Source organism: Typha latifolia, chromosome 6, assembly GCF_019914945.1.
Source record: "Typha latifolia isolate L0001 chromosome 6, TyphaL0001v2, whole genome shotgun sequence".
Taxonomy (NCBI): domain Eukaryota; kingdom Viridiplantae; phylum Streptophyta; class Magnoliopsida; order Poales; family Typhaceae; genus Typha; species Typha latifolia.
This window is the reverse complement of record NC_133091.1, coordinates 2,170,222-2,188,317: the sequence shown is the minus strand read 5'-3', so window position 1 is coordinate 2,188,317 and position 18,096 is coordinate 2,170,222. Positions and strand designations below refer to the sequence as shown.

At 36.3% G+C, this 18,096-nt stretch overlaps 3 protein-coding genes across 3 annotated transcripts; 1 reads left to right on the top strand and 2 right to left on the bottom strand.

Annotated features, from left to right (window-relative positions):
• Nucleotides 1–1,302: 1,302 nt before the first annotated feature.
• On the bottom strand, nucleotides 1,303–2,626 carry LOC140790925 (transcription factor bHLH106-like). The gene is made up of 2 exons (XM_073141242.1): nucleotides 2,152–2,626; nucleotides 1,303–1,962 (listed from the first exon to the last, which is right to left on the bottom strand). Exons 1-2 carry the CDS (start codon nucleotides 2,443–2,445, stop codon nucleotides 1,519–1,521), a joined length of 738 nt encoding a protein of 245 aa, XP_072997343.1. The 5' UTR covers nucleotides 2,446–2,626; the 3' UTR covers nucleotides 1,303–1,518.
• Nucleotides 2,627–7,335: 4,709 nt separating this feature from the next.
• On the top strand, nucleotides 7,336–11,849 carry LOC140791219 (uncharacterized). The gene is made up of 6 exons (XM_073141646.1): nucleotides 7,336–7,892; nucleotides 9,162–9,214; nucleotides 9,342–9,406; nucleotides 9,541–9,619; nucleotides 10,590–10,886; nucleotides 11,362–11,849. Exons 1-6 carry the CDS (start codon nucleotides 7,489–7,491, stop codon nucleotides 11,514–11,516), a joined length of 1,053 nt encoding a protein of 350 aa, XP_072997747.1. The 5' UTR covers nucleotides 7,336–7,488; the 3' UTR covers nucleotides 11,517–11,849.
• Nucleotides 11,850–12,392: 543 nt separating this feature from the next.
• Nucleotides 12,393–15,924, bottom strand: LOC140790116 (F-box protein At2g26850-like). Its single transcript, XM_073140045.1, has 5 exons — nucleotides 14,899–15,924; nucleotides 14,510–14,589; nucleotides 13,993–14,171; nucleotides 13,779–13,853; nucleotides 12,393–12,942 (listed from the first exon to the last, which is right to left on the bottom strand). Exons 1-5 carry the CDS (start codon nucleotides 15,583–15,585, stop codon nucleotides 12,755–12,757), a joined length of 1,209 nt encoding a protein of 402 aa, XP_072996146.1. The 5' UTR covers nucleotides 15,586–15,924; the 3' UTR covers nucleotides 12,393–12,754.
• Between the last annotated feature and the right edge of the window lie 2,172 nt (nucleotides 15,925–18,096).

Below are 18,096 nucleotides of genomic sequence, written 5' to 3'. Positions count from 1 at the left end.
GGAAAGTCAGAAGAGGATGAGGGAAAAAGTACGAGAGAGAGAGAGAGAGAAGAAAACAAAGCAACTTTAATCTATACGCACATACTGCAGCATTTACTCATATCCTCCCCACTGTAGCCGACAACCATACGCATGTCTCTTCTTTTCATTCCCCTCCCCCTCGGCCTTGTGTTTGATTGTGTCCCCAGTCCCCAGTCCCCTCCTCTCCTCCATATGGACATTATTATCATCATTCTTATAATTATTTGCTCTTGTTACTAATCATACCTCTTAAGCACGCATGTAATTATATAAGCCTCCACCCTTTTCAGCTCCTCGTCAAACCTCAAAGCTCCTTGAGATTAACACCCTATAATTTCCTTTTATCTTTGTTCTCAAGTGGATAGCAAGGAATATGTTCTAGTTAATTTGAAGCTTAATTAATATTGCCTAGCAAGCATATCAACGAGTCTCATTGGATCACAACTAAGCCTAATTAATGACTTTTATTGTGATGACTGATATATATTTATCCTTCGGAATAGTTCACAATTTATGTATATATTTTATTATCAATTTACACTCTACTGTCCAGATAGTTATTATTGAATATTTTGCTTAAAATTCTTTTTTTTATAAAAAAAACTTAAGATTTAATTCAAGAATATTAGCACCTATAGTTATATGATATTTAATTGCGAGCGCGCAATTAATTTGGTAGCGCGTGCCCGGCCGAGCCGCATGATAAAATTTCTACTGTTGTATAGGGGCAGCATATACACGTGCAGCCCAACAAAGCAACTTTCTTTTTCTTTCTCTCTCTCTCTCAAAATATTTTAATTTTTAATATTAAATTCTTTTGCCTCTTTATCGTATGATCTGATATGCTGCTTCTCAGTGCGCCTCCTTGATGAGCTCCTTCTGAGCAATGGAAATGATTAAACTCTGACAACGGTCGGCACGCGCGCCACCAGCCACGCTCAATTACTCCATTCTCGCCATCATCTCTCTCCTCCTCATCCTCCTCCTTCCTCTCTCTTTCTTGGAGGTCAAAAACGACGGGCTGTGTGGTCCCAGAAACACACACACACACACCTCCTCTCATGCATAGGTGGCATGACACACTCACTCCATTGCCTCTCAAACTAATTCTTCTAATTACTGACTTTTAAACACCAATATATATATGTATCTTAGGCGCGTGCATGCATCAATAGATGGGGGGGGGGGGGGGAGGGGTTCTTTGACATAGAAAGCGAGTCAGCCAAAAAGAACTTCATCTCGACCAGAATCTAAAAGAGAGATACATTATATATCGCAGACTTCTGTTAAAGCTAGCTTTCAAACGCCAACTCCATCAACCTTAATTATATATTTATATGTCCAAGTTATTAGATATTAGCTTACAAGTTACAATTATAACATTAACCTTATTCTAAATTCCAAGACAAGTAATTAAAGAGACAACAACACAATAAAACATCACTGAGAAAGATAAAGATACACAATGATGACACGAGTTTTTGGAGGTGTGAGTGGTCAGGCCAAGCTCCTGTTATGCAGCACCTTCCTCCTCTTGTTACGGTCGGCCGGCGCCGCGCGATAAACGAGAGCTTTAAGCGCATCTCTCAAGAGGTCGCCGCCGCCGCTGTCATCGTCGTTGCAGTTTCCGTCCTCGCTGGCGACGACGAGTACGTTGCGGACCCTCCCGCCGAGCGTGGCGATCTCGGCCCTGAGGGTCTTGAGGCGCAGAGAGCGGAGGGTCTCGATTAGCTCGGGGAGCAGGTCGGAGCGGTCGTCGCAACACACGGAGGCCTCGAACACCCCGGACGGCCGTTGGCCGGCGTAGGGTTTGGAGGAAGGGAGCACGACGATCTCGTCCGTCTCCGTCGGGAGGAGCTGCGCCTCGGCGATCGACGCCATCCGCTGCTTTAAATCCCGCACTCGCTCCACCGCCTTGGCTAGTAAGGATGCCTTGTCCATCTGCAAGCATGATAACACTTCAATTATTATCCATAGAGAAACGGAAAATCCTAACCCCAGAAATCAAGTCCTCAAGAAACTTCATAAAAAACCCTAACCCTAAAAATCAATTATTATTCTACTCAGCATGTTGTACGAACTAAGTTGGAATCCCAACAGCACTGGTTTAACCGGAAGGTATCTACGTACCTTGGCGTCGCAGGCGAGAATCGCGCGGAGGCGATCGAGATGAGACTTGATGCGTTCCCTTCGGCGCTTCTCGGCCTCGCGGTGGTTGTGCGACGCGATGAGGGCGCGGTCGGCGGCCGCGGGATCGGCGGCGGGATCTTGGGGAGGATTAGGGTAGAAGGAGGCCATGAAGCAGCAGGTGGCAGGGATAGGGATAGGAGTAGGGATGGGTGTGGAATTGGATGGAGTCGTAGTTTGGACGTGGGTGGTGGTGCTGCAGTTGTGCGCAGTGGAGGGAGAGATATTAGGGTACATGGTGTCGGAATAGTTTGTTATCCGGGAGGAGAAGAATATATAAGTGAGTGTGAAGTGATGGATAGATGGATCATAAGTACTCCGAGGAGGGGGGATAACACTGCGGGAGAGGCCACTTTGCCGCGTTTATCGGGGGGGGGGAAGGGGGGACAAAGATTTAATCCGTGGACTTTATTTTGATAGAGATAGAGATAGAGATAGAGAGTTATGCAACTATGCATGTGACTGGGGACATAATGGTAAATTGATTATTTTGTGTTTTGAAAGTATATTTAAAACCTTTTTTTTTTTATAATATGTTTGGCATGTTTTATTATTTTGGAAAATAATATCTGCTTTGGTCTGCTTGTAGACATATCCTCATCAACACTACATTTATTACCATTCTTCATTACCGGTATGCCTCGATGTAGATTTTAGATTTCATGCTTGACCAAGTGGCCAAGATTGCTAGGGGTTTTCTATTTTAGAAAGGAAAGCATAAGAAATATCTTCACCTTGTTAATTGGGATACGATCTCCAAACTCAAGATAGAGGCGGCTTATCGGTTAGGGATCTCTGATTGTCAAAGATTACTCTAATGGGTCGTAACATCTACAAATTTTTAGACAATGATGATATGTTCTTGGTGGCAATTATAGCGGCACGGAGTCCGTCATCTAGTGGGCCAGGGGATGAGAATGGATATCCTCAGTGACCCTTGGATTACCAAAATTCCTCTCCAGTATATGCCTTCCTTTTTTTGCGCTGAACGATTCTATGTGTGTGGCCGAGTTGATGTCCTTGGGCAACTAGGGCCTAAACCTCTTAAGGGGTGCTTTCAAGGTGGACTTGACGAAAACCATTCTGGGCATGTGAACTAGCAGTTTAGAGGATAAGTGGGTGTGGTGTTCAAACTCAATGGCCAATTCGTCAGCTTAATTATTTGCCATTATTTGGCCTAAACCCCATTTTGAAGACTCAGAGAGGAGTTGTGGAAGCTCAAAGTTAGCACTAATGTTCCTTTAAAAAGTTTTTAGAGGTCATATCCCCCACAAAAGGTCTCTTAGCCAATCTACGCATTGGCTCCTTCGAACTGTGCCCCATCTGTGGGCTGTGGAACGAGACGGCGGATCACTTATTTTATGCTTGTCGGTGTGCTATTAAGGTTTGAGAGTTCATAGCCCAACACCTCGATCGTCGTATCATTTTCCTTTGATATCTATTAGATTTGCTATAAATGGTCCTATCTTGGTGGTCACAATGGTAAGTTTAAAGCAATAATAGCCACTAGTATATGGCTGATTTGGAAAGCTAGAAACAAATGTGTTTTGAGGGCCTTAAGCAAAGCCTAGATATCACAACGTGGCTAACGATTTGGATGGCGTGGGAAGATTTCGATCAGCCAGTTGAAGAGAGGAAGGAACCAGAAGGACTCTGGATCAAATGGCTGTCTCCTCCCAATGACTACCTCAAAATTAATTATGATGCCTCCTATGATCTGATCGACGAGATAACGGGGATTTGGTATGACCATGAAACAAATCTAAACTTCTCTTCAGCTAGGAAGGTTAATGCTTCTTCCCCGTTGGTAGTTGAAGCGCTTGTCTTAGAGGAAGCGATCCACTCGGCTGTGTCACACCATGTTGGCAAGGTCATATTTGAAGGTGACTCTTAATTGGTCATCTCGGCTATCCAAGGTCTTGGTACTCTACCTTAGACAATCAGTGAGATCATCCACCTTACTCAAACTTTTTTTTTTCTTTCATATACTTTTTATCATTGCTTCTGGGAGTGCAATAGGGCTGCTAACTAGGCTTCCCCTGCAAGTCGGACAGGGCTGCCTTTGTTTTTGTTTTTAGCTAGCTGGACTCTTTCCCAATGATCTGACATGTATCCTCCTTTCTAACTCATCGGAGGCTAAGCCCTTCCATTCAAGCTCTAATAATTAGCTCTCACAGCTCTATTTGATATCAAATAATAATAATAATAATAATAATATCTACTGAGTAGTACCGTTATGATAGTCATTTTAATTGGGAGAAATTATATTTAATCCATTATTATGGTTAATGTTTAAATTTACTCCACCCTTATAATTTTATTTGTATCGTTTCCCTATCATAGTCTATATTAAAGTGCAATCATTATATTTTTTTTACTATATTTAATAAATTAAAATATATAAGTTAAAAATATTAATTAGATAAAAAGTTATATCGAATTGAATAAGTTTTTTTAATGCATATAAAATAATAGCAATAGATTTTATCGTCGGATCTCCCGCCGACATGGTCTGCTTTGTGTCAGCCATGGTCAACATGTGGGCATTCATCGTTGTATCATTCGACATAGAAGAAGTCATCCGAGCATTACTAGATCCTCACCTTCCTTAAAGCCCTTTACCATAAGTATATTTTGGATGCATTTAAAACTTATTTAATTCTCAATAACTTTATATCTAATGAGTATTTTTAAATTCAATTTATAGATTTGTCAAATACGATGAAAAATATAACTATTTTAATTTTGAATATAACTAAAGGATGATAAAGTTACACAGATGAAACTATAAAAAGGGTGAGGTGAATTTAAGCCTAATCACTAACCATAGCGAAGTAAAAAATATAGTTTTTCCTTTCTTTTTAAAGAAGGATGTAAATTTAAACTACCATATAATCAAAACAAATCGTCGGAAAAAAAAACGTACAAACTAGAGAGAGAGAGAGAGGAAAGCCCTTCCCACGTATAACCATCCATAGGGCGATTAGCTTGTCAAAAATATAAAAAATAATAAAAATAATTATAAAAAAAAAAGAGAAAAGAAAACAATATCCTCAATAAGAGTTATAATAGAGCAGGGGAGGCATACATGCCCTTGAAAGCATTGACTAGCAACAACAAGTACAAGTCAGATTCCACAACCAAACGAGAGATGTCACAAAAGTAGAGCTTCCGTAGGGTGACAATTTTCGGCCACAAGCGTGGAATATAAAAATTAATAAGTAATCCATCAATCAGACTAGTGTAATATAATAAATTAATCAATCACGATATCTAGGTCCATATTCACTTTATTTATTTGGATTCGGATCGATTAGTCCATTTGAGCATCCGATCGATCCTATTAGGAATATATTATAAATAGTTCGGAATATTATAATTTACTCTTATCTTTCAGCATAATTCAAATTTGCTCTATGTGCTTTAAACTTAGCCACTTAATTCTCTTATCGTCCGTCCAGGCTAAATTAACTGAGATTTAAAAAATATTATTAATTTTAGATGAAAATTTTAATAATTGTAGTTTGGTATATAAGAGAGGACATTAAAATTGAGCTAAACTATAGAGGATAATTGTATCATCTAATTCTCTCATTTGATCATTAAAACCTTTCCAATTACTTATTCTTTATCTTGGATTATTTTCTTTGCCACCTGAGTTATACACAACTTATCTTCAACGGCTCTTTCACATCCTATTCCACTTCTTATAAACCTTTTAAGCCCTACATAAAATCTCATCTCTCAAGATCCAATGTATCATTCTATTATTATAAATATATACTTTTTTAGATTCAATTTCTATTATAGAATCACTTAATCGCACTTATCCCTGTTGGGTTTTTATTTAAAACTATTTTTTTTTCTAAAACAAAAATTAGTAGTCATACTAAAAAGAGATTAATTTACAGCAAAAAGCCTTTTAATTTTCTAATCGGCGGAAATAGCCCCTTATTTATCGAATTATAAATTCAGATCTTTTTTACTAATTTAGACTAATTTATCATTTTAATCTCGATGTGCATATCGTTAAAAATTAGAACGTACCTTTTGCATAAGCGATGCTTATAAATTACATAAGTGATGCTTATAAATTACATAAGTGATGCGTAACTTTTTTTTTTTTAAATCTCAATCCGCACATCGTTGAAAATTGCAGCGTATATTTTGCATAAGCGATGCATATATATTATATAGGTAATGTGTGACGCTTTTTTTTTTGAAAAATTAGAGTGTACATTTTGTATAAGCTATGTGTATAAATTATATAAGTGATGCATGACTTTTTTTTTTTAATCTTGATATGTATTATTTTAAAAATTAAAGCGTATATTTTGCATAGTCGATGTGTATAAATTATATAAGTAATGCGTTTTTAAGACACGACATTTTTTTTGAAATTTTTCAGGATTAAATCAGTAAAAAAAACCCGAAATTATAATTTGATATATGAGGGAGAGGCCTATTTTTGCTGCAAATTGCCCCTAAAAAGGTGGTATCTTTTCTAAATAGATATATAAAAACACTTTCCTTCCTATAAATATACAAGTACATACGGGATTAAATTTCAAAAAAAGATTTGATATTTTAGTTATTTAAATATATTTGTTAGCTTTAACCGTCATCCATTAGAAATGTTCTTTGACGGTTCTATTAACAACTAATTATTAATTGTGATTCTTAAAGAGTAAATTTTTTTAATTATAATTATAATATTTACAAAGTAAAAGTTATTGCATACGTAGTTATGATTTAATAGAGTAGAGTGCGGAACATATAGTGTTGGTATCCGAGAAGAGGATAAAAGACATAAAACTCACAATTCGGTGGTGTACGACAAAATATGTTTAAAAGTTTATTTGGTTAGAAGCTAAGCTCTAAATTTAATTAATTAATCTTATTTGTTTAGTTTTAATTTTCTAAAAAATAAATTGAATTAGATATAAAAAAAAAAGTTCAAAAGAGGTTCTTGAAAGCCTTAAGAACCAGTAATAATTAAGTTTTTGAATGAAAAGAAAATGTGAAAAGTAATCTCTCTCAGTAAATAGCATTTTTTTTTTCTTTTCTAAAAAGAAAATGTAAGGGCAGGTATGATATATTAAAACAAAAAAATTGTGTAAAAAAATTATATTTATTAATTTCCATTCTATAGTCCTTGCGGGACGAAAGATTTTTAACCCCCCAACTCCCTCTTCCCTTTAATCCCAATAGAGAACTTTTTAGGGTTTCCTCATCCTCTCGATCGATCTTGCTGGGGGTTTCTCCTCGTTCCTTGAGGCGATGCCGTGCCTCGTACGCGATCGTCTCTTCTTCGGCAACATCGGCGACGCCGTCGAGGTTCTCTCCGGCGGTGGAGGGGAGATCACCCACGTCCTCTCTCTCCTCAGCTCGGCCTCCATCTCCTTCTTCTCGGAATGGCGCACCGGAATTGAGATCCCCGCCGAGGAGATCAAGAAGGTGTTCGTCGGCGACGTGTCGCCGAAGAGGTCGCTGGCGCCGGAGAAGCTACTCTACTCGCTCCAGCGCGCGGGGCCGGAGATGAGGCTGGTGAGGATGGCGGTGCCGTTGAGGGATACGGAGGAGGAGGACCTCTTGGATTACTTGGAGGCGTGCTTGGAGTTCATCGAGGAGGGAAGGAGAGAAGGGGCCGTGCTGGTGCATTGCTTCGCGGGGGTGTCAAGAAGGTAAAATTTTCTTTCGTTTTTATTTTTGGTCGATAGATTAGGCTTCACATTTTGAATGCTGACTTATTATGTGTTGCTTAGTAACTATTCCTTGTGTGTTTCTATTATTGGATGATGACTTCTGGAATTTTCTTTTGTTATATTTGTAAGATGGATAATTTAATTGCTGATGATTTACTTCTTATTTGAGATAAATGAGGATAATACCATTATTAGGTTTCTTTGGCTATCTAATTTCTTGACCAAAGTTTAATAGAGTAGTAGTAGATCATTTTCTTTTTTCCAGCTAGTAACATTATTGGTTAGGCATGTAGCTGCAGATGCTTGCAAATGGAGTTGAGAAACTTAAGTTATGATTAATTTGTTATTTGCAGGATGCTATCTATACTTTTTCATTGAAGTAAATACTGTATTAATCAACTATATTGTAATTATATTGCAGAATTTCGTAATCATATGTAAATAGCAATGATTGACCTGCATATTCCTCTTGACACACTTGAATCTTTCTTCATTCCTTAATAGGCATGCATATGGCTATACATTTGGGCACATCTGGTACATCATATTACATGTCTAGATTATATCGCTGCAGGATGAATTCATGCATTCCATTAGTGTTGATGATACAAAATTTGTATTACTTATTGGCTTATTGCAATTAACCTCAAGTGTATCGGTGGATCTTTTGTTCACTAACACAGGGTTTGGATTTATTGCTGTGCTTGTCTGTCAGTAAATGATGATTTTTTTTTCATCATTGTGTTACCCAGATATGCATATTACCTCAATGAATATGACAAGTAGGAAAAATATAAGTTACTATAGGGCCCTGTTATTGCCAACTTTGAGCTCTTGTAATGGATGTTTTAGGAAACCTAGCACTTGTGAGTGTGGAAATTTTCACAAATAAGCAATAACTTCGCGATATTTTGAAGCTATAAGTCTCTGTAACAGTTAATGAAGCCTTATCCCTCCATCATTTTGGGAATGTTTAGGTTTGAAATTGAGGAGATAGATGTGTGTCCAAGGTGTTGTCTACTTAACCTAGTTCGTTGGTGGTATAGCTACAATGGCAGCTGCATATGCTGAAATGATCCCTTGAGGCCTTGACCACTCTCATAAACTACATCGACATGGATACTAGCTCATTAGTACTTTTTGACGTTTCTTTGACTATATAGTAGACCATCATTTGTTCTCCTGATCCTGATTCAGTGTATCTACCTCTGCTTTATTTACAGTTTCTCTCTCTCTATTTTGCTGCAGTGCTGCGGTTATTATTGCATACCTTATGAAGACAGAACAGAAATCTCTGGAAGGTCCAAATGATTTATTTATTTATATATTATGGATATACAAACTTCTACCGTCATTTGAACTTCATGGTAAAGGTTAAGATACAATTTATAGATTCTATGGTAATGTTGGACTATGCCTCTCTTCCAGATGCACTTGAATCCTTAAGGCAAATTAATCAAGCTATTTGTCCGAATGATGGTTTTCTGGATCAGGTTGGATTATTTTGCTTCTTTCTGATGATAAGTTTGTATTCTTTAAATTTGGAGGTCTTTCGCCTTCCTAACTGTTGCAGTCCAATATGTTCAATGTAGGAATTTTTAATAGGCCTGCATTCTAACCGTTGCAGTTAAAATTGTTCGAAGAAATGGGTTTTCTAGTAGATACTTCAAATCCAATGTACAAGCGCTTCCGGTTAAAAATATTAGGTGAGATTTCATCCCAGTCAATTAATTTTTTCACCTTGATATATGGTAAAGGTTAATATAACATAATGGGCTTGAAAATCTTTCCTTTCTTTTATTTCTTCAACTGAATTAAGTAGTTGAAGACCAAATATGATGTTTGTTTGCAAGTTTCTCTTTTGGACTTTATTTGTCCTGTTGAAGTTTCTGGGTGACGGAGCTTGTTTGGATCAGTGTCATTGACAAATAACACGAGGCTATGGCATCTAGCGCATCAGCAAGAGTTTTTATATAATTAAGAAATCTAGGATTTTGTTGTGGAAATGTGAGAAGCGGAAACATTATACATGTTCATTTTTTAGAGTTTCCAGTGTTGATAACAAATTTTCAAGTTAAGGTAGCAATAAGACACTTAAGTGTCCTGGATCTTACAAAACCATATCCTTTGGTTTTCCAAGACATTGTCGGGGTGATATAAGGTTTAAATGATCTATGCAGAATCATAGATGAAGCACCAACACTTTTACTATGGTTCCATTGGAATTGCAAATGTACCATAAAGAAACAGCCTTTTTACTATTTTCAACTAGTGTTATCACAATTTTGTAGTACTCTGATGATATTGAAGATAGTTAACATTTGAGTCCTTTTGTTTAAAGTGTATTTGTTATGTGCTATATTTTCAAAAATGAAACAGATACAGACAAATTGACTAGAGTATTTTATCTATTGTAATACTGCTGATTGCAGTGCAAGGATAGGTTGACCCCTGTATGATTGCACATGGTGTCATTTTCTTGGATCTTTTATCTTCTCTGGCATTATTATATCCTTAATATGTATATGCTTTCTGCATTTCATCCGAGATGCTTCTGTAGTCCTTTTATCTTATTTCTGATGATGTGATAAATAGTTTGCTTGCTGGTCTACCTAATTGAAATGGTAGCTTCCATCTGGAAGACTGATGAGTGACTCAGTTCACTGTATTTTTCAGGTCATTCATATAAATTAGGCGAGAAGATAGACAGGTCTATATTTGAAGTTGATCCTGATCTGTCTCCAGAATCGGACACTTCTGAAGATGGATCCAAGGAGGGTCATGAGAGATCTGCTTATCGCTGCAAAAAATGCAGGAGAATTGTGGCTGTGAAGGAAAATATTGTTAGCCATGTTCCTGGTGAGAGTGAAACATGCTTCGAGTGGCAGAAAAGAAAAAGTAGAAGTTCATTTAATAGGTTTCAAGAGCAGTGCTCTTCATTTTATGTTGAGCCTCTGAAGTGGATGATTTCAGGTAAAGCTGTTGGGATCATGCTGCCTTGTTCAAATTACTTCAGTCTTGGTTTTTATGTACTTTTGACCTTTATCTTGGATACTAGTAAATAAAATTATATATGAATTCCGTGGTTCAATAGTAACCTGAAATCTAAATGTAGAAGCCAAGTGCTTGGAATGCTCAAAATTTGTAATTCAAAGTAAGGGCGAGGAAGGAAACACTGAAACTATTATAGAAGGTAGTAGTTAGACAAGACAGAAGGTTCATATAGCTGATCTTATAAAACTGATACCAGGCTTCACGTTATTTCTAACTTTTCTATTGTTGTAGAATTATATCAAAGCAACAAATGCATATTTTCAATAACTAGATTTACATGCAGATAAGTTTCTTTTCTTTTTTTTCCCCTATAGAACTTTTACTGGATTAGAAATGGACTGCGAAATCTCTCCTCTAACATTTGTTTTCCTTGTGGTTTATTTTCATGTAACAGTGGAAGAGGGCGCATTGGAAGGAAAACTTTCTTGTATCCAGTGTGATTCCCGCTTAGGTTATTTCAACTGGTCGGGGATTCAATGCAGCTGTGGAAGCTGGATTACCCCTGCCTTCCAAATTCACAGGAGTAAAGTTGATTTCAGTGCCTCCTAGATCCACACGGGGAATCAGAAACGTCTACAGCAGCCTCTTTTTCCATGTAATATAGTTGCTTGATAAACTACATGGAACCCGCATTATCGAATTCGAGGATCTTTTTCAGAATCAGATCTTCATCCTTAAGTATGACCTCAAAAGGCCTGCAGATATGATGCTGTGAAGTAATAATAAAAAGTTTATGTTACCAAAACTGCATATTTTTTTATCAATTGCAGTTGGGTTTTTTCCAAAGAGCTGTGTTAATGTACTTCTATATCACTGTAAAAAAATGGACAAGAGAAACTATATTATCACAATATTGTGATAGAATGAGTTATTCTCCTTTTATGATTTTGCTGATAGTTTTGTTTAACTTTATGTGGCTTGAATAAGTCATATGTAAATTCTACAAAAAGCATTTTCGCCCAGCTGTTTGACTGGTACCAGAGTTTTGTGCCATTTGACGTTAAGAAAATGTTTACAAAAAAGAAAGAGATTAACTCGACGGTTTTTATTTGAGCCTTGGGACTCGAGGTGGGAGATATTAAATAATTAAGTGGGGAAAGTATTAAAAAAAAAATCAAATGAGGTATGGTTCTGTATGTAGTTACGAAGGCTATTTATAATTGTGCTCACTATGGTAATGTAGAGATTATTTAACACATTTAATACTCTATAGAAATATTTAATTTAAGGGAAATAAGTGTCATATAATCGGAGACAAAAAAAAAAACTAAAAATACAATTAATTTTACAATCCTTATAATTGTGAGTTATAATAATAATATCAAGACTTTTTACCACCTAAGAAGATTGAATGATGTCATTTAACATGTTAACTAGTACTAAGGGATCCGACTTAGTCCAGAGGTTGGGAACAAACAGGCTAAATAGTTTATGACAACAAAAATATATTATTATCTGAAGAAGTTATTTACATTGAAATTGAATATGGACTCTGCAGCTAGAACAATGGATAGATACATTGAAGATGAACCAGAACCAATTACTTCTCCCTAGATAGATAGGATGAATGAAGTATCAAGACCTTGTGTTATTTTCTATTTCTCACGATAATGTTGATAGCTGGTGGTAAATTCAGTCAGTTCTACCGTCTGCCTTTGCAAATTTAAGTTGCGCTAAAGATGAACCATACTGTTCCAAAAATGCTTGAATGATTGATAATGTTGTTGTAGCCAGGAATTAGACCAAGAAGATATACAAGAATGTGTACGATACGATACGGTCGATATCTATTCGAAGACTTCAGTTGGCCACAGCCTTCTCCACTTTGAAATTTCTTCCTCGCTGTGGAGCTTCCTGATTCCTCCGTAGAATCCATCTGTTTCATCCCCTTTTTCTTGGTGATCCTTCCGACTTACAGACGCTCGCCTCCATCTTGAACCAGGTGTGTAGTGGTTGAACTCCAGTATTATGGTATCTGTCAATAGATGAAGCTGGTGAATGAATTCCATAACTGAAAGTATTAATAAATATAACAGAAAAAATGATGGAATTTTTGTTATATCTCCCTACTGATGTTAGCATCTTATTCGGCAGTCCTGATGAAAGAGACAGACATATCCAAGATGTAGAGATGTAAATGTATTTTCTAAAATTGATCTATGATATCTAGAGACCTTTTCAATTCAGCGACACAGGAGACTTGGCGATGGAAATAAATTCCTGACTCCAGAAGACAACAGACGGCATCATTTCATTTGGAAAATAGATTGGCCATGTAGGTATCAGATAAATAGGAGATATGGCAATTGCCAAGTCATTTGAATCCTCCCTACTTTTGCTGCAAAATGAAAGATTTATGAAATCTAACATTGTGCTATTACCATCCTATATCAAATTTGAGCATGTTAGAAGAAGCAGATGGATTCTTTCATGTTGATGTAATAAAGTTTCAGACCAGATGCCGATTAGTACATCTTGAGGATTGAGTAGTAAGCTACAAAGGCAAGAAACTTCTACCGAGACTGAAGTGTCAATTTTCTCACTTCTATTACCTCAGCAGGCATAGTAAATAGTTTAAATGGATCAAAGTAGAGCAGTATGTAATCTCATGCATTAATCAGAAAGTTAAACTTAACTAGTTTCCAGAAGATGAAAATAGGAAATTTAGTGAATCACGATAGCTTATTGCTTGTTCTTGCAGCCTCTTAATCTATTCAAAATCATATGAAAGGGTTTCGATATATAAATTCAACCATGTTAGTGAAGAAGAGAGCATTATATATGTAAGCAATTACAATCTAAGATCCTCACCATTCTCGTGACAATGACAGTGATGCTCATTTCCATCACACGACTCCAAATGACCCACAACTCCATACCACCAGCCTGCCATACATAAGAAAACACTATTAACAGATACAATAAAGTCTACTTTGAACAGAGATACTATAACCCAGAGAAAAATGAGTTTAAATAAGAAAAAAAGAAAAGGTAAAAGGAAGGCAATGTATTGTAAAATATGTACCATATGGGAATTCTTTGTTTCTTCTCCACTGAATCTCAAAGTGATCTCCTGGGCACAAGTCATTCAGACAATCAGAAACATAAAGATCATGTGCAGGAGTGTTAACAGGTGAAGCTCGCAGCCTGTCCCACTGTATTCTGTCTTCCATTTTTACAGGCTTTTGACCATGTGGTGGATACCTATGGAATAATCCATTGTAAGCTGATCAGATTCAGATAATCCGACAACTTAAAAGCAAAATCATGCTAAAGCTCTTACTTTGCTACTTTGACCTCTAATAATGTTCTTGAAGTTGAGAACCTTTAGATATGAAAATATTTTGTCGATTTCTCATGTAATGTCAATGTAATCAAAGAGTTTTACTAGGACGAAAAAAAAAGATTCAGTTTTGACTGGAAATGATCCAAAATTATATCTCATTCAGTTGAAACAACTAGGTTTCTGACAGAGAACAAGAATGATCATCAAAAGGGATATATCCATGAACTTGAATTAGTATAAGAAGTTCGGCACATACCTTGCATAGAAGGTGTTGGTTTTCCGGTCATAGCTAAGATGAGCATCATAGCATGATAACAAAAAGCCGGTGTGGCCGTTCTGTTGGAAAATCATGAAAATAAGTATCCTGTGCACTGTGCAGAAGAACAAAATGGTAGAGACTAGATAGATGACAACACCAAGTAATAAATCATCTAGCATCACACAATTTGACCTAAATTCTAGTACTAATATGACTCAGATAAAAAAGCATTACTGGATGCCCAAAAAAAAATATGGATATAAAGCCTGTGGCAATAACCTTCATAATTACCGCCATGAAATTTAGAAACTAAATAACAACAGGATCAAACTAGATGGTATAAAAGATGCAAAAGAACATGAAATTAACTCTGGTATGATAATTACCTCACGATTATAGACCTGGGCAGGAAACAAAAATTTGCCACTCTCAAGTGCCACATACCAGGATATGATTGAATCTAACTGCAAATCACTCTTAGATTTACTCCTGGTATCATCAACCTTAGAACTAAACCATGAAAGAGGCCAGAAACATGACAGCAACTCCATCCAGTCCTTCGCCGTCGATTTCTCTACATCGCCATCCGTCGCCGCCGCAGAATCCTTTCTCGGCGCAGAATATCTCTCCCACTCCCGGCGAGCCGCCTCCCCGACCACCGGACTCCACTTCTCCCTCATATGCCTCTCCCAGAGATGATCACATCTACACCTATCCCTAAGAGATCTACAAACGCATGCCATGTTTGCCAATGCAGCTGGGGAGAGCTTCTCCAGGATGCACTCCAAGGCTAAGTCAGGCAAATCCAAGATTCTATTAGCTTCTCTTATCTCCACTCCCACCACTTCTCCCACCTTAGGGGAACACTTCCACTCGGTAGACATCTGGGATGAACAATCCAAGAACTGGGAGCTAAACAATGAATGCCACAAGGAAGACAAGAGCTCTTGCACAAGTAGGAGGCATACAACCATCATCTCATGCACCCAAGAAGGAAGGGTCTTCTTCAAGGGGAGTGGATTGGTGATGAGGAGGAGTAGGAAACAAGAGAGTGATATAAAAAAGAGGAGCATTAGAGGGTTGGTTCTTCAGGAAAAGTTGGAGAAGGGAAAAGAACCAATTGCTCCAAAAAGAGCAGACAGAGAGAAGAAAAATTGGATGCTTAGGGAATCTAGGAGGGAATGATTCCTCTACCAAATTTGGGTTGTTTTGCTGACAACCAATCCCACTAAATTCTAGTGATAATAATGGAGGAGATGTGAGTCGTCGCAATGGGCTTATGAATGAATACTCTATTCCTCTCTACATGTTCAAGAACACCTCAATTCTAATCAGCTACTGCTCTTCTGACAGAATCTGAAGCAGCCCAGCTGCATCATATGGGAGTTGGAGATACTAGTGGGAGAAAGATTAGATTTTGGTTGTTGGATTTTGCTTAAATTAGTTGCAACAAACAAACAAACAAACAAACAAAAGAAGTTTATAAAATGTGGAACATAACAAAAATGGGAAGATCGGGATTAAAAAGAGAGAATAAAATATGAGAGTTGGTAACTATATATAATTTCATCTGAATTTATTGGGGAAGGATAAATTATTGATATTTTTAATTTTAAAAGTAATAAAATATTCATATTTTTTTAGTTTTAAAAGAAAATATATAAATATCCATATAATAAAAACAAAATATTCGATGATCTTGATGAATTTTTTAAAATTTATTTTTCATATGTTTATATTCCAAGTTTGGGGAATAAATATTGTGGGTTTAGTGCTGCATATTTTGGAGACTTAATTAGAGGTCTGGTGATGCAACTACTTTCCCCTAGCTCCTAAAATATTCCAACCAAACTCCTACCTCATTTACACTAACTCTTCAATCCTCCTACCAAACACCCACCTTATTTATACCAACCAAGGGAAGGAAATTATAATAAATGGAGTGATATATAGCTTCAGGTCAAACAGCAGTCACCTGACTGTATCAATGCGAAGCAATTAAAAGTCATTTAAAAACATTAAAATGACAATTATTCGATATTTGTGTTATTTTTGAAAATATTGTTCCAAAGATGGATGGGAGGGCTTCATATCAAATGTCTTTTTAATAGTGTAATGGTTGAGTTAGTCCTACATCACTACCATACTAACTCGTACTAACGATCGATATATTGATATGCATTCAATGGTGCTCCTTGACCAACCAGGATGAGTTAACTCCCATGAATCTTTATCCTTAATTTTTCTTTTTGTGCTAAGTTTGATCCGTGTTTATAATAGAAAGAAAAAAAATGTTTTAAATGGCTTGTCTTGCCAAATCTTTCTACTCACTACTTCCATAGAAAGTCTTTGAGTTGCTTGCAAGCAACTGGGAAAAAAAAAGTTGAATATCTTCTTATGCTTCAATAGTTCCTTTCAACATCCAACTGAAATAAAAGAAGCCAGAAGGATAACCATTCCCATCTCAAAAAATTTCATTAGGGCACTCCCACTAGTAAGTACATGTTCACATTTTTTCTATCACTTATTAGACAAATGTGTTTTTTTTTCTTAAACTTATTAGACAAGTCGGTCACCTCTTCTTGGATGTTATGTAGAAACTTAGGCAAGTGAGCCCTTGATTTCACGCTGCATTATGTGTTTGTTATCGTTTACACTCTATCTTTTAATAAGAATTGAACTTTAAGAAAGTATACTATTTATTAGGTTTTATTATATGAAACCAAAAGGAAGATTACATCTATTGTCCATTTTCATATAAACCTCCCCTCTCCTTGTGTAAAATCTTCCAATAGCATTTGATATATATATATTTTTTTTGCTAAGAAAATATGACAGGTGATTAATTTTAGGTACTGGAGGATTATTTTTTAGGAAGTATTGTCCATCCTGATCCTTGGGTCAGCAAGCCACTGTATATTACTAGCATGTCTTTAACATATCTCTAATATATTTTTGTAGAGTATTTAAAAATATTTTAAATTTAAAGTATATAAATACTAAACTCTACAATAGAGTCTTTTATCCTTATATTATATTTTCAAAGCCCTATCTTATTAATGATATATCAATATTCAAGTAGAAATATTATTTAAAGATAATATGATTAAGCATACATATTAATTTATAATAGTTTAATAATTAAAACTAAAACTTAGTTTAAGGTAGAATAACAGGGTTGCGTAATATGATTACACACATTCATTAATTTGTAATAGTTCAGTAATGTCATGATATTATGCTACCTATAAACTTTGGTCATTCTTTCATTTAGCTGTGATTGTGTTAAGCATGAAATGATTCTTTTTCTTTCTTCTGTTTGATAAATTATACCTCAGTATTTATCTAAGTTTTGCCCCCATAGTAATCTTGGGTGGCACGCGTAAAATTTTCTTCTTATATAAAAAATAATGTCTCTCTAATAAGAAGATTGTGTAGCATAGACATGTGCCTCATCTCTATCATTCCAATTATCACCGCCACCAATCTCAAATTGAATATCATCATTATCACCACCACTATCATCATCATCATCATCATCATCAATTGTAACTATTTGTGAAAATGATCTAATTTGACTAGTA

What these genes read in the sequence shown, in the direction of transcription:
- LOC140790925 (XM_073141242.1), bottom strand. Translation starts at nt 2,445, where the DNA reads ATGTACCCTAATATCTCTCCCTCCACTGCGCACAACTGCAGCACCACC. An exon ending in TTCTCGCCTGCGACGCCAAG is followed by an intron (nt 1,963 to 2,151) that starts GTACGTAGATAC and finishes TCATGCTTGCAG; the next exon opens with ATGGACAAGGCATCCTTACT.
- LOC140791219 (XM_073141646.1), top strand. Translation starts at nt 7,489, where the DNA reads ATGCCGTGCCTCGTACGCGATCGTCTCTTCTTCGGCAACATCGGCGAC. An exon ending in AGAACAGAAATCTCTGGAAG is followed by an intron (nt 9,215 to 9,341) that starts GTCCAAATGATT and finishes CCTCTCTTCCAG; the next exon opens with ATGCACTTGAATCCTTAAGG. An exon ending in TCTGAAGTGGATGATTTCAG is followed by an intron (nt 10,887 to 11,361) that starts GTAAAGCTGTTG and finishes TTCATGTAACAG; the next exon opens with TGGAAGAGGGCGCATTGGAA.
- LOC140790116 (XM_073140045.1), bottom strand. Translation starts at nt 15,585, where the DNA reads ATGCTCCTCTTTTTTATATCACTCTCTTGTTTCCTACTCCTCCTCATC. An exon ending in AAACAAAGAATTCCCATATG is followed by an intron (nt 13,854 to 13,992) that starts GTACATATTTTA and finishes TATGTATGGCAG; the next exon opens with GCTGGTGGTATGGAGTTGTG. An exon ending in CTGTCATTGTCACGAGAATG is followed by an intron (nt 12,943 to 13,778) that starts GTGAGGATCTTA and finishes ATCTATTGACAG; the next exon opens with ATACCATAATACTGGAGTTC.